Genomic DNA, 19,625 nt, shown 5'->3' with positions numbered 1-19,625 from the left:
AGAAAAACTGAGACGGGGGGGCGCATGGAGGGGGCTGAAGTTTATAAATCCAGAGAGAGAGAGAGAGAATGAATGAATAAAAGTAGAAATGAATTAGATAGATAGATAGATAGATAGATAGATAGATGTGGGTGTAGGTGTATATAGGGTCAGCAGGATGGCTATGGAGGTGGTTGGGTGGATGCAGGGGCTTGTATGCGGATGGCTGGATGGGTGGAAAGATGGATATGGGGATTGATGAGGGGTGAATGGGGATGGGTAGATGGATGAGTGGCTATGGGGATGGATGAATGTGTGTGTAACTCTCTGTGGGGCTAGGTGGATGGATGTGTATGTGTGGAGATGGATGGATGGGTATGGAAATGGATGAATGAGTGTATATGAGGTTGGGGGTATGGCTGGATGGATGGGAGTATATGGAGATAGATAGATGGGTGGGTGTATATGGGATGGGTGGATGGACAGATGGATATAGGAATGGATGAGTGGGTGTATATGGGATGGGTGGATGGACAGATGGATATGGGAATGGATGGGTGGATGTATATGGGATAGGTGGATGGACAAATGGATATGGGAATGGATGGTTGGGTATATATGGGGCTAGGTGGATGGACAGATGGATATGGGAATGGATGGGTGGGTGTATATGGGATGGGTGGATGGACAGATGGATATGGGAATGGATGGGTGGATGTATATGGGGTTAGGTGGATGGACAGATGGATATAGGAATGGATGGCTGGGAGTACATGGGATGGGTGGATGGACAGATGGATATGGGAATGGATGGGTGGGTATATATGGGGCTAGGTGGATGGACAGATAGATATGGGAATGGATGGGTGGGTATACATGGGGCTGGGAGGATGGACAGATGGATATGGGAATGGATGGGTGGGGGTACATGGGATGGGTGGATGGACAGATGGATAAGGGAATGGATGAGTGGGTGTATATGGGATGGGTGGATGGACAGATGGATATGGGAATGGATGAGTGGGTGTATATGGGATGGGTGGATGGACAGATGGATATGGGAATGGATGGGTGGAAGTATATGGGGCTAGGTGGATGGACAGATGGATATGGGAATGGATGGGTGGGTGTATATGGGGCTAGGTGGATGGACAGATGGATATGGGAATGGATGCGTTAGTGTACATGGGGCTGGGAGGATGGACAGATGGATATGGGAATGGATGGCTGGGTGTATATGGGATGGGTGGATGGACAGATGGATATGGGAATAGATGGGTGGGTGTATTTGGGGCTGGGCCGATGGACGGGTGTATAAGCAGATGGATAGGTGGACAGATGGATTGATGGGGTATGTGTTGATGAGGTGGTTCTGGGGGTGGGTGGATGGATCTATGCCTAGGGTTTGGTGTTCAGCTCTAGGGGAATTAAGAACATAAGAATGGCCCTTGTGGGTCAGATCAAAGGTCTATCTAGCCCAGTATCCTGTCTTCTGACAGTGGCCAGTGCCAGGTGCCCCAGAGGGAATGAACAGAGCAGGTAATCATCAAGTGATCCATCCCGTTGCCCATTCCCAGCTTCTGGCAAACAGAGGCTGGGGACACCATCCCTGCCCATCCTGGCTAATAGCCATTGATGGACCTCCTCCATGAACTTATCTAGTTATTTTTTGAACCCTGTTATGGTCTTGCCCTTCACAACATCCTCTGGCAAGGAGTTCCACAGGTTGACTGTGCATTGTGTTACACTACAGAAGCTGGTTCTGGACTTGCTCAGCTCCGATCCATGCCCGGTTGTGGTTTCCTCCCGCGTCCGGACCCCGCCCCCACACACTCAGCACCCCCCACACCCAATCACAGCAGCCCTCCAGCGCCCCCTCCAGGAGCAGCGTCCCCCACCCCTGCTGCTCCGCCGGGCTTGGAGGGAGTCAGTCCCTCGGCTGAGCAGCAGAGGGCAGCGCAGGATTAATTTTCGGGGGGCAATTTGTCAGCCATTCTCCCTCCCCCGCCCCCGCCATCCCCGCCCTCTCCCTGCCGTGGCCAGGCTCGCAGCGCCGGGATGTCTGTGCCACACTAGCCCGGACCTCGGCTCGGAAGGTAGGGGACATCGCGCAGCGCGGGTGGGAGAGTCCGCGGCGTGGGGGCAGCTGAAATCGGGGGAGGGGAGGTGCTCCCTCTGCTCTGCCGCAGGACGCTGCCCCTTAGAGCCGGGATGGGGCATGGACGCTGCCCCCCCATCCACGCCCCCCCGAGCCGCGGGAATGCCCTGGGGGTAAGGGTCACTGCAGCACTTACTGCTCCACATGGCAGGAAGGACCCCACCCCCTACCCCGGGATCGGGAGGGGAGTGGGGTGTAATCGGTTAGACCGGGGAGGGGGGGGAGAGAGCTGGGAGCTAGGACTCCTGGGTTCTAGTCCCCACATCCGATCGTCCTCCTCCTCTCCCCCAAACCCATAGAGCCCCCTTGGGACAATGAACCCACTGATGGCTGCAGCTGCCCATGGCATTTTCCATGCACACAAATCATTGTGGAAGGGCAGCAGGACACCCTCCTCTCTGCATCCCTTTGTGCATCTCCGGGGCAGGGAGAGCTCCCCCCAGCCCCCTTTACACACACTCCGCACACCCACAGTGTCCTCTAACAATATGCCATTCTCTGCCCCACAGTGGAGTCTAGTGGGTAGAGCAGGGGGTGCCCAGTGAGCGATCCCAGCCTCCTTCACCCCCTCCTGTGCATCCCTTCCTGCCTCCCAGCTGTTGCCCTATGGCTACAGGCCAGCAAGCTCCCTTCCCCCTGTGCCCACAGCCCTGGGCTGGGATTCCGTTTGTTCATCTCATTCCCAAGTCCCTTCTGAAAAGCCCCAGGAGACTCCATGGTGCTGAGCCGGGGGCTCCTTGCCAGGGAGAGTGCTGGGCCTGGAGCCAGGCTGGAAAACCCTGTTGAGAGGCAGGGGATGGGTTAGGGTGGTGGTGGTGTTTAACCCACTTTTCCCTGACTTCCCCATTCTCCAGTATGGGATGGGCGAGTGGGAAAGTCCCATTGGGGGTCCCACCTACTCGTCCCCCATCTTGGACCCAGGACAGTGTTGGTTCCTGTGGTCCATTCCCCAGGGATCTGTGCGGATCTAGTTTTCAATGAACAAAGAGCTAAGGATCGAAGGCCTTCCCCCAGGTAGAATGTCCCAGTAGATCCCAGTGTGCCACAACAGATCTCGTTACATCCCAGCCCATATTGGTAGAGCTCCATAGATTGCAGCAGATCCCAACACATATGAGCAGGTCTCCATAGATCCAGCAGATCAAAATGGGTCACATCAGAAGATCAGATCATAATAGTTCCCACAAGGGTGTAAAATATCAGTAGATCATCCAGTCTGCCCTCCTCTGTATCATAGGCCATTAAACTTCTCCCAGGTACCTCTCTGTCGAGTTCAATGACTTAGACTGAAGCATTTCAGTCCTCACAAGACCAAACTGTTGAGCCCCAGGCAGGGAACAGGACAGAGCCAGATTTCATCAGTGTCTAAGGCCCTTGTGGTGCCAGGGAATTGGTGAGGTGAGACATAGCCAGATAATCCCAGCAGACACCCCAAAGACACCCCTACCAATCTGATCTCTGGGGAAATTGCTTCCCAACCCCAAATCTGGCGATCAGTTACACCCTGAGCATGGGAGCAAGATGTGCCAGCCAAGCAGCGAAGACAGAGGAGTCTCTGGACCATCTCAGACCAACTGTCCACCCCATACAGTGTCCTCTCTCCATCTGTTGCTGATCTCTGATGCTCCAGAGGAAGGTGATCTCCCCCACCCCCACCCTGAATCCCTCTGTTTGGTTGTGGATTGTGGGTGAAAAATTCCTTCCTGACCCCAGCAGGTAACTGGCTGAAGCCCTGAAGATGAGATTGCAACACATCTCAGCGAATCTCACTAGATCATAGAAGACCATAATGAGATTACAACAAATAAAAACAGATCCCACAGATCTCAGTAAACTCCAGAGGAGAACACAACCCATCTCAGCTGATCTGTGGGGACATTTCAGCAGGCCATAGTATATGACAGTAATTCTCAATAGATACCAGCAAATCACAATACATAAAACACATCTCAACAGATGTCAGTGAACTCATAGCACATTTAAGTAGATCACAACCTCATTGGCTCTCAGCAGTTCACAAGGTCCACACCACGTCGTAGTGCTTCACAGCAGAGCTGCATGGATCACAGGAAATCTCAGTGGCTCTCACGGTATCAAAATTGGTTCCCACAGGTCCTAAGAGAACACAATAGTAGATGACAATCCATCCCCATAGAGCTGACCAGACCACAGCAGATCACAGTACAGCCTGAGAGACCATGCTAGATCCTGGAGTAGATCACACACTGGTTGAACGTTGACTGACATAGGTCACCAGCAGTCACACTAGATCATAGTGAATCAAAAGTGACCACCTGCAGTTAGGAGTCAAGACTCCTGGGTTCTTTCCACAGCTCTGGGAGGAGAGTGGAGTCTAGTGGGTTAAAGTGGAGGGGAGGCTGGGAGCAGGACTCCTGAGTTCTGGATCTTGGAGACAGACCCCTCACTATGCTCTGTGCCTCAGTTTCTCTCCTGGCCAAATGGGGAAACATGGCTTGGTCTGGGATGCTGCATCTCCTGGAGAAGAGGGATCCTGACATCCCCAAGATTAGGGTGACCAAATAACAAATGTGAAAAATTGGGATGGGGTAATAGGGCCCTGTGCGGGTGGAGGGGAGGGTATTAGACAAAAGCCCCTGATATTGGGACGGTCCCAATAATATCAGGACATCTGGTCACCCTACCCAAGATGGGCTGGGCCTGTGGGGGGTGCGGAGCTAGTTAGAAAAATTCCCTCACAGCTCTTTTCTGTTCTCTCTCTTCCCCTTTCAGGCTGGTTGTGAAATCACTACTCTTTGGGCCCTGGGGTGCATGCCAGGCAGAGACCACAGGTCGGGAGCTGGGCTGGCTGGGGGAGTGTAGGGGGAAGGTGCTCCTATGGGCTGTCACCAAGCATCACCCCCGGAGCATATCAGATTAACCCTTCTCTCTCTGTGCTATTTTCCCCACAGGGCGGACCCCACCCTTTTCCAGCAATGCAGCGCCCCAACCCGCTCCCTGTCAGGCTCCCCGGGACAAGGAGATGCCACCCACAGTTGGTCTGAGCTGAACCCTGAATTGGAGTGCCCTGGGGAGACAATCTAGGAACGGGATCAGCCATGGAGGGGCTCAATGGCATCAAGGCCTTTCCAAAAGGCATCTCCCAGGCCCTGGCTCAGGGAGGGCAGGGCTGTCCTGCTCCCTGTGTGGCAAAGGAGGGTGCCTCGGGGGATCCCGAGTGGAGAGAGGAGCTGGTCCAGGGCCCAGGGCTCTCCATGGATGTGGGGGGAGAGGGGCCAGCCCTGGATGGGGCAAAGGCATCTCCTGAGGTTGACTCTCCAAAAGGAATCCAGGCCCCATCTCCTCATGGGACCAAGGGGAATGCAGGTCCCCCAGAAGCCCCCAAGCTCCGGCACATGGCCATGAAGGGCCTTAGCAGTGGCCATGACCGCTCTGTCTCCAGCTCCTCCACCTGCTCCTCCTTTGAGTCCTCACAGGAGTCCGACGAGGTCTTCAGTGAGGAAGAGGAGAAGGGGAAGCCTGGGCGGAGGAAAATGCTGAGGAAGGTGAGACAAAGGGGGCAGGGGTGGAGCTAAATGCTGCCTTTGATGTGTGAGGGTCTGACCAGGGAACCAGGGCTGGAATAATACGGGGCTACAGATTGGGATTGAGGGACATTGGCAAAGCTGGTGGGGGAGTGCAGGGCTGGGATAGCAGGGGGCTGCAGGTCATGATTGAGGGGTACCAGCTTTTGTAGCATCCTTAGGTGACTCTCAGACCCCTCTCCCCCAGCACCTCAGCCCTGGCTGGAGCTGGAGAGGCGGGTGGGAAGAGCGGCCCCTTTCCGTTCCCCCCGCATCTCTGCTGCCTCCCACGCCTTCCTGCCCACGGCCATGAGGTTGGCCTTGCTACAGGCGTGGGTAGGAGGAGGTCCCTGGGCGCATTAGCTTCACCCTGCCCGTGCAGTGACACTCCCCTACACACATACACACACACACACACACACACACACACACTCCCATGGGGATGGGCCTGTGCAGGTTATTGCAGAGATGCGGTGTGGTGCTGTGTTGTGCATGCTGCACAAAGGAGTTATTGTATAGAGGCGGTGTTGGGTAGGGGTTGTGCGGTGTTGTGATTGCACTGCACAGAGCAGAGGGATTGTATTGTATTGGGGTTGTGTTGTGCATGCCATACAGAGGGGCTGTGTTGGGTAGGGGTTGTGCTGTGCATGCAGGTTGCGTTGTCTTGTGTTGTGTTGCAGGAGAGGGGCGTGGTGTAGGGCTTTATTGAGTTCATTGTGTTACTCGGGGTTTGCCTGTCTCTCCCTGCTCAGTCTCTCAGTATCTGCAGGAGGATTCCCCTCTGGGCTCTGACATCACTTCCCCTCCCCGATTGCGGTTTCCTCAGCACTGGCTGAGCAAATGGCCCCCCCTCGGGCGAGTCAAGAGAGTAGGAAACAGTTGGGGGAGGGCTGGCTGGCTTGGCAGCTGGAAATAGGGCATCCCCCTGGTAGCTGGACCAGTGCCGGGTCCTGCCTCCTGGCCCCACCTCCTGGAGGTGGGGGCCAAGCAGTGATTAATGAGGGGGAGTGCTGGCTGCCCTTAAAGGCCCCCACGGTCCCCTGTAGCCAGCACCAGGGCCAAGGGCTTTGTTCACCGCCCATCCCCTTGGACTCATGCCAGTCCCTGGCTTGGAGCATCGGTGCCACTGCCTGTTGGGGGGGGGAGGGGCAGGGAACCTCCCTACCCAGCCCTCTGCTCCCTTCTCATCCTGAGCAGGCACCCGGAAAGTCAATACCCCCCTTGCATCTGCTACCCCAACCCTCCATTGCCCTGGCCTGCGGCAGGAGGGGAAGGGGGAAGAGCAGGGGCCTCGAGACTCCATTCCCCCCCACCCCACCCCCTGGCGCAGGGTAGGAGAGGGATATGAGGGCACATCCTGACTCCAGCCTTTCTCTTAGTGTGTCAGGGAAGGAAGTGGCGGGGGGAGGAAGGTGTAGAGGGGGACCCACGCCCTCTCCCCCACCAGCACCCAGCTCAGCCCCACCCACTCTGGACACTCAAATTTGGACAGATGGATTCCCCAGGGATCTGCTTGGGGAGAACCGGATTGGAAAGGTTCCCCCTGGCCAGAATTCCCTCCCTCTGCCTGTGCTCCCCACGTCTCATGTCTGCCACCTCCCCTGCCCCCAGGAACCTTCCCTGCTCCTAGCCCGGCCTGTGCTCCCCACATCTCATGTTTCCCACCTCCCCTGCCCCCAGGAACCTTCCCTGCTCCCCGCCCGGCCTGTGCTCCCCACGTCTCATGTCTCCCACCTCCCCTGCCCCCAGGAACCTTCCCTGCTCCCCGCCCGGCCTGTGCTCCCCACGTCTCATGTCTGCCACCTCCCCTGCCCCCAGGAATCTTCCCTGCTCCCCAACCGGCCTGTGCTCCCCAGGACACCTGCCTCTTCTGCTTCCAGAGTCTACTCCCCCGACTCCTTCCCAGCTTCCCCCCCCCCGAAGGGTTAACATGACTCCTGGCAGAACCAGGGGCTGGCTGCAGCTGACGGTTGTGGAAAAAGTGAGCTCTTTTGGGTGGGTGCCAGGACTTGGGTTTCCTCTGCAGCCTGCAAACCGGCTGGGCGCGGGTGCTGCTTGGAGAGGGGCCAGCGCCCTGCCTGGAGTGCACAGGGCACCCACATGATTGCATGAGTGTGCTAGTGCAAGCTCTCTCCGCAGGGCACTGCAGCCAGGCTTCAAGGCTGGGATCAGTGCATGGCACATGCAAAGAGAGAGAGAGAGAGAGCAGCAATGCATTGGAGCTGGCTCTGTGTCTCTGTAAAGCATGCATGCATATGCAGCATTGCTCCATACCTAGGAGTTCGTTGGCCTCCAGGGTGCATGTTTGCATCACTGCAGGGGTCTTGGCTCCAGGGCTCTGCAGTGTGTGCACAGCATGCCAGTGTGAGCAACAGGGCATGATGCCCAGCTCAGCCCCCCTTCAATTTGTGTGTGTAGCAGTGCATCACACCAGGCTGTGCAATGTGTGAGCACACCAGACCCACTCTGCCTGCAGTGTGTGTAGTGTGCGTGCATGGCAGCTGGGAGCTCCCTTCCTGTGGGCCTAGGGTTGCCAAGGTTGCTGAACTGAGATTGGAGTCACTCAAGCGTGTCTGTGAACACACACACATCCAAGAAACAGCCCCTCCACCTCCTCAGCAGAGCTGCCCCAGTCCCCCTAGCACTACGGGAGACTGCCCAGCCCAAACCGGAGGGTGCACGCTTGGGGGAGCAGGTGTGCACCCATCCCTCAAGCAAGCACCACCCCCTCCCTGACCCCCAGGCGCGTTTTAGCAAGGCGGCTGCAGCCAGCTCTGGTGGCAGGAAGGACGGTTGAGCCCCAGCACCGGAGTGACTCAGCGCCAGGCAGCTCACACAACAATGAGGCTGAGGCAGGGACTGCCTCGCCTGGGGACACCGCAAGCTGGAGATGCAGCCGCCTCTCGGATGGCGCACACGGGCTGTTTATACAGGGCTCCCTCTCCCACTGCTGAGAGGCAGCCACCTCTAGGGTGCAGGGACTTAGGGCGTGTCTACACTGGCAATTTACAGCACTGCAACTGTCTCGCTCAGGGTGTGAATTCCCCCCCCCCCCCAAGTGCAGCAAGTTTCAGCGAAGTACCAGTGTAGACAGTGCACCAGTGCTGGGAGCTACGCCCCTCATGGAGGTGGAGCTCTCTCCCAGCGCTGCGCTGCCACCACACAAACCACGTTAAAGCCCTGCCACTTTAGACTAGCCCTTATACAGCGATCCTTCCTCTGGCGCTGAGCTGTAGCCATCTCTGGGATGGGGCACGGAGGCTGTTTAAATAAGGATCTTTCACCCAGTGCTGAGATGCAGCTACCTCTGGGGTGTGGCTCAGGAGCTGTTTATGGGTTAGGAGGCTTTGGCCAGTGCTAGGATGAGAGTCTCACTTTCAGAGGGGGAGGGGACAATAGACTGGGGGGGACAATCCCTTGCCAGGCTGACAATTGCCTTGTGTCTCTTTAGACCAAGTCATGGAAGACATTTTTCACCATGGTGCACTGGTCCCTGCGGCGTCACAGCTCCTGGGTGCAGCTGGCAGGGCATGAAGGTGAGAAGGGGTTTTGGGGGGCACTCCAGGCCAGCTCCCTACTGCAGAATGAGAATTGCTGGGTTCTCAGGCCATTTTAAGGTAGTGTGGATGTCCAGGTGCCTGGGGACAGTGGTGGCCTGGGGAACTCCTTGCCCCAGCTCTCAGTGTGGCAGTATCATTGGCCAGGGGAATTCCCTGCCACCAGGTATTGCCCCACACCCATTTGTTCCCAACTAGCCCCAGGATGTCAAAGTTCCTACCTGCCCCTCATTACCATCACCCCTTTCCTTAGGTAACTTCAAGCCCAGTGAGGGGGGCCAGATCCTGAAGAAGTTCAGCACTGTGGAGAACACCTGCCTGGAGATGCTGATGGGTGATGCACTGCGGCCCTACGTGCCTGCCTACCACGGTGTGGTGGTGAAGGACGGCGAGCACTACATCCAGATGGACGATCTGCTGCGTGGCCTTGACGCACCCAGCATCATGGACTGCAAGATGGGGGTGAGGTCAGTGCAGTGGATGGGGGGGAACATATCCCTGTGGAACCCCCTGCCCCAGGAGAGTGGAACCAATGCCCCCTAGAGGAGAAAGGGCCTCTGTGCCATTCCCCACCCAAGCCAGCTGGAACTCCACTCTGGAGCCACATTGGAGGCAGCTCCCCCTAGAGGCAAAATGCCCCATGTCCCTTTCCTGCCCCCCCCCCGAGCCAGCCAGTCCCCCTGCCTTAGGACCAAATTGAAGCTGGCACCCTCTAGAAACAAAAGGCCCCCACGTCCCATTGCCCACCCCTCTGCCTTTGCCCATAGGACATACCTGGAGGAAGAGCTGACCCAGGCCCTGCTGAAGCCGATCCCCCGCAAGGACATGTACCAGAAGATGGTGAAGGTGGATCCAAGCGCTGCTACGGCTGAGGAGCACAGCCAGAGGGCGGTCACCAAGCCCCGCTACATGCAATGGCGTGAGCACATCAGCTCCACCGCCTCCCTGGGCTTCCGCATTGAGGGCGTGACAGTGAGTGAGAGGGAAAAAGGGGCTCCCAGCCCTACAGGGGCTCAGCTCCAGGCTGCAGCTCCCTGTATAAACAGCCCCCATGTCCCACCCCAGTGCCAGGCAAGGAATCCCTGTATAAACAGCCCCCGTGCCCCACCCCAGAGGAAGCTGCATCTCAGCATTGGGAAAGAGATCCATGTATCAATAACCCTTGTGCCCCACCTCAGAGGTGGCTGCATTTCAGCACAGGCAAGGGAACCCTGCGTAAACAGCCCCTTTGCCCAACCCTAGAGGTGCTGCATCTCAGTACCAGGCTGGGGGGGGGGGGGGGGCCCTGTATCAACTCCCAAGGCAGTTGCATATTCGCACAGGATGGCTGCTGTATGGGGAAGTCTCCCCGGATTGCCTGTCTGCCTGAACCCTGCCATGTGTCTCACAGATAGAAGGGGGAGCTGTGCAGAAGGATTTCAAACAGACCCGGACCCAGGAGCAGATCATCAACACCTTCCTGATTTTCACCAAGAGACAGGGGAGTATCTTGGTAAGAGAGGGGCACCAGGTCCCACAGGGTCACTGCCCGGGCCCCTGTAGCCCACTGCATGGCACTGGGGGAGCGGGGAGGCCAGGGAGGAGCAGTGGGTGATACAAGGCTGGCTGGTGGTGTTTGGAGAGTAATAGGGGAATTTCAGCTGAGTCTTGGGGCCGACTTACAGAGGGCTGGGACTAAAGCCAGGGGGACATAGGGCAGTGTGGTCATGCTATGCTGGACTTGCCCTCAGGTAGAGAGAGGCAGCTTGGTTGTCTGACCCGCTCCATACCCCTCTGCCCCAAAGAGCAGAGACCCCCCCCCCCTCTTGGGTACCCTCTGACCGCCTCCCCCCATCTTTATCTTGCAGAGTGCCTACCAGAGCCGCCTGGAGAGCATGCGGAGCGCACTACAGGAATCAGCTTTCTTCCGCACCCATGAGGTGAGTCTAGGGGAACCCAGGCATCCAGGAATTTCCCCTCCCCCAGCACAGTCTGAGGGGGCCCACAGCACCAGGTGCAGGGCAAAGGAACAGGTTTGGCAAAGAGGGGGAGGAGGGAAAAGCAGCCCCCCATAGAGCAGAGGGGTGTGGGCCCAAACGCACCCCCCTAATAAGGTGACAACCCCCCACGAGCTATGAGCCTGAACCTCCAAGAGGGGAAAGAGATCTCCCACTGCAGTGTCTCATTCCCCACCGCCCAAGTCAGCCAGCGCCCTGGCCTGGGGCTGAATTGAAGCTGACGCTCCCGAGAAATGCCGTTTCCCATTCCCCACCCCTGTGGGGCTGCAGCAGAGCTGGTGCCCCCTAGCTACAAATGCCCCTGCTCTCTCCCCCAAGGTCATTGGGAGCTCGCTGCTCTTCGTCCACGACCGCCACGGCCGGGCCAACGTATGGATGATTGACTTCGGCAAGACACTGCCAGTGCCACCCTGGCTGGCCCTGTGCCATGATGTGCCATGGACCCGGGGCAGCCACGAGGATGGCTACCTGATCGGCCTGCACCACCTCACCCACACCCTGCAGGCTGCGCAGCAGAGGCTGGGGCCAGAGGAGATACCAGCCCCCAGCGAACCCTGAGGCTGGAATGCCACAGAGCCCACTGGAGTGGGCAGCCACCTCCGTGAAAGCCCCAGAGCTGCTCTTACCCTGAGCCTTAAGTTGTGGGACCCTCTGAGACCTCATCTGGACGTGACTCACCCAACTCCTCTCTAGGGCCATTATGGGGGAGTTGTGTAAGGCTCCCAGGACCCCAGTGCATCTCCACTGGCATAGATAGAGCCTTGCCCGTGGGGCAGGGGGTCAGTGGGTCTTTCCTCTATAGGACACCCCGGGAGACACCACCACACTCAGGGTGCAGTGTAGCCATCAGCCCAGCCTTCAAAATCTGGGCCTCGGCTCTCATGCAGAAGGGCCAAGGGTTCTACAGGCCAGACTCATGCTACTAACTCCTAACAGTCAGCACCAGCAGAGGACGGGCAGTGGGGTCAGGGCCCAGATTGGCTCTGCTTCCACCAGCAGCCACAGCCCGGGTTGCCTTTAGTAGCAGTTGCCAACAAGCACCAGGCAGTGTTGGCCGTGGATCTGGTTGCCCAAATTGAGAGAGGGGAAGGGGGGAGTCTAAAACCCCCTTGGACACCTGGAATGAGAAGGAGATTCTCTGCTGTAAAGTCAAGATGACAGCGCCCCACTTCCCTAGGCTATGCCACTCTGAGCAGCCTTTACTAACCCCCTGTGCTGAAGCTTGAACTGGATTCAAAAAACCATGTTATGCAGTGTGCAGATAAACCACTCCTGTGCCCCACCCCAAAGGTGGCTGCCTCTCAGCACCAAGCAAGGGGTCCCTGTACAGTCGGCATGCTCCACCACAGGTGGCTGCATCTCATGCTGGGAAGGGGAGAGGAGAGTTGGACAAACAAAAAGGGGTGGAGTGGAGCTGGATCAATTAAAGCCCCAGCCTGTTAGCTGGGAGGATCTGGTGCTGCTCCAGTTTCAGGGGATCAGAAATTAGGGCAGGGTTTAAATCGAAGCCCGAGCAAGTTCTGTGATTGTAGAACAGGGAAGAAGGATGCTATTTTTCCCCATGTTGCTTTTTCAACCCCCATGGAGGGAAATTAATGAGGTGTCAGTCCAGCCAACCAGGTGCTGATCACCTCACCTCAGGGGCTAGAGTTGGCACCTAAACGGAAAGTGCCAGGAGCCCTTGGGAGCAGGAGTGGCACATCCCCACACCCCTGAGGTGCTGTGATGCAGGATCATAAGGACCAGGCAGGAGATGGTGGCACAGGGGCAGATGGCCCCATCTGTGGAGGTTACATACCTCAAGCCCAGCTCGTTGCATCATCCCCTTAATAAAACCATAACGTATCTTAACCCAGCAGCAGCTTTTCAGCCCCTGCTTTCCCCTCCCTGCATAGAGGCGCCTTAAGAGGAATTGTGGAGGGACATTTAATGAACAGGTGGTAAATCTGAGCCCAGCTGTTCTGGGGGAGGGGTGCATATGTGTGTATACATACATTTATGTGTGTGCATGTGCAGGGTCCAGTGGTTAGCACGCAAGGGGGGTGGGAGTCAGGACTCCTGGGTTCTAACCTTGGCAACAGCTGGGGCATAGAGCTGGTGGAAACACACTTTCCCTACCCTCTCATTTGCACAGGCATGCTTGTGCATACACCACAAATTGCACTTCAACAGACTCAACTCCACTTTCTAGCCCTTGTCAGCCACCCAGCTCCCCACCGCAGCCACATATCTCAATCTTATCTCAACCCCATGCACTATCCCTCAGTCACTCATCTCCCCATCCAGCTAGTGTCTATCATATCTCACCACCCAGGACGCACCCTCAGACATTGAAGGGGCACATCTGCATGCACCACTAGCCCATCACGTGCAGGAGGTGGGTGCTGGGGGGCCCCTAGCACAGTGCAGCAGGAGGGTAGTTGTGGGAGGATGGGAGTTAGGGCCCTTTGTGGAGCAGTGTTTGAGGATTCCCCCTAAGTGCTGCTCAGTGTTTGCATGTGGGGTTCCCCACAGGCATGGCATATGGTCAGGGCTAGCTAACATGCCAGAGGGTTCCCTACCCTGTCACCATGGATACCATGGCACAAACAAATCCTGTCCCAGGGCTGTGCCAGCAGCTGTCCAAGGGCAGCCGGGGAGGGGTGGGGAGCAGCTAAGAGCTCCCTCCCTGCAAGTGCTGGGGAGCCAGGACTCCTGGGTTCTATGCCTGCCAGGGGCAGGGGTCTAGTGGTTAGAGCAACAGAGCTGGGAGCCGGGATTCCTGGCTTCTAGCCCCACCTCTGCTTCCTTAACCAAGTGCTGTCCTCTGCCCCGGGCTGAAGGGGGGCCCTGCTCTCAGCACTGGCTGTTCTCGTACCAGCCCCTGCTGGAGACAACGCCCCAGAGGCAGACACCCCCGCCCCTCCTGCCCCCCCCTTTAGAGCTGCGGGGGGGGGGTGGCAATCACCGGCTGTGTTGCCATGGAGACAGTTGGTGCCAAAGGTTACAGCTTGGAGAGAGAAAAAAACCCCAGGGAAACCAGCTCATTCCAGAGCTGTGCACACAGGCGCCCGTGGCCATCAACCCGCCCCTGCACGGCTGACACAGGCCAGGGGGAGACAGCTCCCCCCGGACACAGTGTGGGCACGCTCCACCTGCCATGTCTACCTAAACCATCCAAGCTCCCAGCGCTAAAAACTTCTTGCCCCCTTTCAGGCTCAAGCCTGCTTTTCCCAGCCCTGGGGGCCATTTTCCTCAGACTGCCTCTTGGTTTAAAGGTCCCTGTCTGGAAAGGGAAGTCGCTTCCATTGAGACAAAGGCCGCAGAGAAAGGAGCACAAGGATTTCTGGGACCAGAAAAGACCCTGCTAGGCATCATGTCTGAGCTCCTGCCTAACACCGACCAGAGACCCTATCCACCCTCCCTCCGCTCACTGGAGTATCTGGGCCCCTCCCCATCTTTCCAAGATTTAGCCTCAGCCCTCTGGCAGTGCTGGTGGGCACTATAGGCACGGACACCAGAAGGCACTTACCAAGCCTCGAAGCCTCTAGTACATTATTGACCATGATGCAATTACCCCTTGCCTGTCTCTTTCCTAAACTGATCACGGCACAGGACTGACCCCTCCCACCCTCGATTCATTCAACAGGACACTTGGTACGTCCACACCCGTGGCATGGGAGTGCGTGCGTTACACCCTGAAAGCCACAGACCAGGAGAGGGGAATCACTGTTAACCAAGGGCAGGATAGAGGCTATGACACTCCGCTGCAGTTTCTTACCACCCCTGTAGGGAGCAGGAGGGGGGCTCTGGGAGCTGAAGCACCCACACAGGGCAGACCTGGGTTTCTAAAGTGGGGGTGTTGGTTTTTCCACTCCTGGGTGCTGAACTGGGGCCTCAGCTTCTAAGGTTCTTGCTGCTGACAGCACAGTAGAGCCAGGAAAGATGATAGAAGGTGCATGGCCCCCTTATCTACTCCCACCATGTCCAATGCCCCCCTGGCACCAACCCAGGGCAGCAGCCACCTCCACTGTGCCAGCCTGCCACCTACTGAGAGTGGGGGAGCGGGGGGGGGATAGCCAGCCCCAAAGCCACCAACCAGCCAAGGCCCACAGTGCAGAACACTGCTGCTCCCCCTGGTGGCTGAAGCTCAGTATTACACAGATGAGGGAAGAGGGGTTCTTCAGCCGGGTGAAGGGGAAGGTGCAGGGCCTCCCTGATCTCCCCTCCACACCATACTTGCAAGCCCTTGGTCACCTTCATGCACTGACAGAAGCATGGGGCACCCCACTTCTGTTCACCCCTGGCTTCCCCAGGAAGCTGACTCTGTCCCAAAGCATGGGCCCTGGCCCTCAATGCAGAGCTCCCCAATGCCTGAGGCAAAGGCAAGATGAGACCCAGGAGGCAGAGCTGGAGCAGTTCAGCCTGGGCAAGATGCAAATGTGGCCTTTAGGGGATAATAACCTACTGCTGCTGCCAGCTGACAGAGAAGCTCCTTTCACTCAATTAGTACAAGCCTATTCTAGGAGGCTAGGGGTGCCAGATTTGTTTTGCGCTTCCACCCCCTTAGGAATAAAATAAGCCAGGTGCACTAGATTCCACTGGGTAGCAGGTCTGTAGGGACCTTTCTGCAGTGCCCCAGGGAGGGATACAAATGGGAGAGGGGGCAGGGAAGGGGTGCAAGGACAGTTTGAAGCCCAGAACACCTGCCTTATAGAGACAGACTAAAGCAGCTCAGGCTATTCGGTATCAGCAAGAAAAGGGGAAGCACAGGTGACTCTTTCAAAACAGCTCAGTGGCACCGGCCAGTACCACATGCCAGCAGCTGCACAGCCAGCTCCACAACACAACAAACCAGCAACTGGGATGGCATGGGTAGGAGCAAGCAGGGCATTGCTAAAGATGGGTGGAGGGAGAACATTGCTCCTCATGTGGGCACTGCCAGCAGGAGGACAGGTATCGGGGCCCCCCACCCCTGAACAGGGCCACCATCCTCCCACCCCAGGCCAGGTGAGGGGGGTGCTTTCAGCCAAAGATCATTACCCCACAATCCTCTCCAATGCCAGCAGCTGGGGACTGAGGGGGACCAAGGTCCTTACTCCCTGTGATTTGATGCCCCACACCCCCGCAAAGGCTGCCTGGGACATGGGGCTGGAAAAAGCCGGGCCAAGGGACCAAGTGAAAACCACTCACTTCCTTTAATACTCAGCCTCCTCATTTGGTTTTGGGGGAAGGGGGCTGCAGGGATCATGCAGGGGAGGACTCAAGGGGCTGATCAGTATAAAAGCAAGTCCCAAGCGACCACGAGGCAGGGGGTTAAATTAGGGGCCCCCTCCTTATCTCAAGTTGACAACATGCCCCCTTCGCACTGCAGTTCCTTGGTTCGAATTGCAGCCCCTGCCGCACTGTGTCCTTGGCACGGCCTGGTCGGAGAGGTCAGCGGCTCCTAGAAGGGGGTGGGATTTGGCGCCCCCCCCAGAAGAAGAGGAGGAGATGGCTGGCCGTCACAGTGTCTCGGGGGCTGGACTCTGGGGCACAGTCTGTACCCAGTCAGTCCTGGCTCTCCTCCAACCGCCACTTGAGAGACTCCTCCTTGTGGGCATCTGGCTTGATCTGGTTGCGCATCCCCCCCAGAAGGTTCGAGGTGGCCTCCGAGGCCACAATAAGGGGCTTGACCACGGTAGGAGGGATCTGGCGCAGGACTCCGCCCACCGCCCCTGTGATGCCCTTCTGCTCATGGCCCCTGGCAGCCACGTCACAGATGGTCTGGGCAGTGTCAATCACGCCCTGCAAGGGAGCAAAGAGGAACAGTTAGTGGGGGGTGGGGGTGTGTGTCACGGTTAGCCCGTGGAAGTACCCGACACCAGATCCTACTGGAATTTAAATAAGACTCCCAACCTTAATGTTTCTAGGCCTGTCACCTGACAGGGTCAGGAGGGAATTTCCAGTGGTGGGAGCAGCCTTGACGCCCTGCATGGAAGGGGACTGGCCTTAGCACAGGGAGGAACCATACCTCTCGGAAGGTATCATAGGCCTTGGCCACGCCCTCACGGAGGTCAGCTGGCTGCTGGCCCCGGCGCAGTTTCCGGGCGTGCTTCTTATGCAGCAGGGTCCGTGTCACAGGGGAGGTTGGAGACAGGATGTCATAGACTGTCTCAGCTGTGGCCTGGCAGGGGTACATTAAGAGATAAAGAGACCCCAACAGCACCCCCTATTGAGACCCCCGCACATCCCAGCTTCCTCCCCCACACCCTATACACACAGACCCCTTTCCCCGAGAGACACCCGTAATCCCCTCACTCCACCACTCACAGACACACTCTCCAAGTCCACCCTCGACCACTGACCTGGCCTACGAGCCAGAACTGATTCAGGACAAGAAGAAAGCATCCCTAGAAGGGATGTAGGGACTAGTTGGTTAGAGGAGAGGGGTGAGGGACTGGGAACCAGGACTCCTGGGTTCTGTTCCCAGCTTTACCACTAACTTTGGGCAAGTGCCTTCCCTTCTCTGAACCAATTTCCCTCATGACAAAGGGATGGGGGGCTTAGCACTTGAAAAGCCCTTTCCGATGCTATTGCAGACCCTTGCTCCTTTCCCCATCCTGCCTTCCACGCTGGCTGGATACAGCCATGCTGCAGCCCCGCCCCAAAGCGCTGGGGTGGGGGGTGGCTTGTCCCAGGCTGTGGATGGATGGGAGGGAGGGTTCTCACCTGTATGGCCTGCACCAGGCGGTTGCTGAGCTCCAGGGCAGCCGAGGCTGTGGAGGTCCCGAAGGAGGCAGCCCCGCGCTGCAGGCCCCGGATGATGCGCCCATCCTTGCGGTACTGTTCGATGGGCAGCCAGAATAGGTCACGCAGACCGTGGACTGGGGGAGGAAAAAAAAAAGAGGCCAGCTTAGCCGGACGTGGGGGAAAACACCATTGCGTCCTACCCGCCTCATCGCCCCCACCATGCTTGGCCCCCATCACCCACGCCACACTTGCTCCAAGCCTCCATCCCCCTTACCTCCCACCTCTCCACTCACACCAGCCCCCCACCCCCGCATCTCCTCCCCTCATGTCCTGACCCATGCCTTCTCCCCTCCCCCCGATCTACAGCGAGGTGGTTCTCCCCACACAGGGGCTTGGCACAAAGCTGGGGGGAGCCCTGTGCAAGGAGGGGATAAGGGACGGGGGGGCTGTGCGAGGAACTTACAGAGCTGGACGACGGAGTGCATGGGCCCCACACCACCCAGGATGCCTGGCAGCTGGTTCTTGCGGATGTCTGTCAGCCACTCAGTGAGGGCGTAGCTGATCACTTTGTCCACACCCAGGAGCCTGGGGGGGACAGACAGAGGGCATTGTGGGAAAGAATGACCAGCTCCCACCGTGCCCTCTTAGAGAGGACTAAGCCCTGGAGCCACGCTACAGACTGCACCCCACCCCCTCCCCAGCAACTAGCAAGGCCCCAGCGGTGCCAGTCAGAGTAAGAGAGTGGGGCAGAAACAGGCAGTTCCATCCCCCAGTCTGAGCCCCGCATGGGCACAGACCACACCCACTGCCTGCATTGACTCCGCCTCCCCCCAGCCCTGCAGGATTGGGCATGTCCCAGGCCCCCCAGTTCACCCATGTCTGCAGCAGAGGCGCTTGAGCTTGAGCTCAGAGCAGTTGAGCTGGGCCAAGCCGATGAGGATCCCGGCAAAGGTGCCCTGAAGAGGAGGAAAGAGAAAGGGTTAAAGCACTGCTGATGCACAGCCCACACCCCTCCCACACAGCCCCCCCAACACTCCCTATCCCACACCTCCATCCAGCTCCCTCATCTATGCACAGCCACTCCCCTCGTACCATGTGTACCCTGCATTCCCCTGCTCCTGTCTATGCACAGCTCCCACCCCCCGGCACTGCCCTACTCCACAGTGCAATGCACACAGCACAACCTCCTCACCCCAATAGCAGCCAGGCACTCCTCTGTTCTAAACCTGGTTCACACACTCAGCCTTCCTTGCCTCAGTTTCCCCAGTTCTAGAATGGGGATTACACCTCCTATGAACAGCAGCCTCCCCCCTAAATGCAGGCATGTCTCCACTCCCACCCTCCAGGTACCCCACCCTGGTAGCAAAAGAGGTTAGCTCTGTCCCCACTACCCAGCAACCAGGGTCAGTTTTGATGGGGTCTCCCCAGGCCAGTCTGATCTCAACTGACACCACCTGAACTTGTTCCACACCAGTAAACTCCACCCTGACCCCAGCAGGATTTGAACCAGTGACCTAAGGGTCAGAGGTGTCACGGATGGTCCCACTGCCCCCTCTAGTGCCAGCTCCAGGGGCTACATTAAGGCCCACCTGACAACAGCTAAAGGAGTGGATTCTCACCCCCTGGAGAGGATGCTCAGCACTGCACCCCCAGACCCAGCAGAGAGGGAGCAGCATCCCCA

At 57.7% G+C, this 19,625-nt stretch overlaps 2 protein-coding genes across 5 annotated transcripts in view; one reads left to right on the top strand and one right to left on the bottom strand.

The window, feature by feature from the left end:
- The first annotated feature begins 1,905 nt into the window (after positions 1-1,905).
- On the top strand, positions 1,906-13,088 carry LOC119858765 (inositol-trisphosphate 3-kinase B-like). 2 transcript variants are annotated; one of them, XM_038410115.2, is made up of 8 exons: positions 1,906-2,075; positions 5,068-5,661; positions 9,131-9,215; positions 9,490-9,703; positions 10,004-10,208; positions 10,627-10,728; positions 11,084-11,155; positions 11,552-13,088. In XM_038410115.2, the coding sequence occupies exons 2-8, from the start codon at positions 5,215-5,217 to the stop codon at positions 11,789-11,791; spliced, it is 1,365 nt and encodes a 454-aa protein (XP_038266043.1). In that variant the 5' UTR covers positions 1,906-2,075; positions 5,068-5,214; the 3' UTR covers positions 11,792-13,088. The 2 variants fall into 2 exon arrangements, with proteins under 2 accessions (XP_038266043.1, XP_043374473.1); XM_043518538.1 differs by having other exon boundaries at positions 1,969-2,075; positions 10,627-10,716.
- A 3,303-nt stretch (positions 13,089-16,391) lies between these two features.
- Positions 16,392-19,625, bottom strand: part of ATG2A (autophagy related 2A) — a 39,214-nt gene continuing 35,980 nt past the window's right edge. For 2 of the 3 annotated variants that reach the window (XM_038410314.2, XM_043518537.1), the window contains exons 38-42: positions 18,818-18,900; positions 18,408-18,529; positions 17,924-18,078; positions 17,226-17,378; positions 16,392-16,999 (exon numbers count right to left, since the gene is read on the bottom strand). In XM_038410314.2, coding sequence (XP_038266242.1) covers positions 16,763-16,999; positions 17,226-17,378; positions 17,924-18,078; positions 18,408-18,529; positions 18,818-18,900 — 750 coding nt within the window. In that variant the 3' untranslated portion in view covers positions 16,392-16,762. Of the gene's footprint in view, positions 17,000-17,225; positions 17,379-17,923; positions 18,079-18,407; positions 18,530-18,817; positions 18,901-19,625 lie in introns of those variants that run through there. The other variant, XR_006282642.1, reaches the window with a different exon arrangement.

The sequence above is a fragment of the Dermochelys coriacea genome, chromosome 7, assembly GCF_009764565.3.
Source record: "Dermochelys coriacea isolate rDerCor1 chromosome 7, rDerCor1.pri.v4, whole genome shotgun sequence".
NCBI classification, from domain to species: Eukaryota; Metazoa; Chordata; order Testudines; family Dermochelyidae; genus Dermochelys; species Dermochelys coriacea.
The sequence above is the reverse complement of the archived record's forward strand: the minus strand, read 5'-3'. Positions and strand labels throughout refer to the sequence as shown.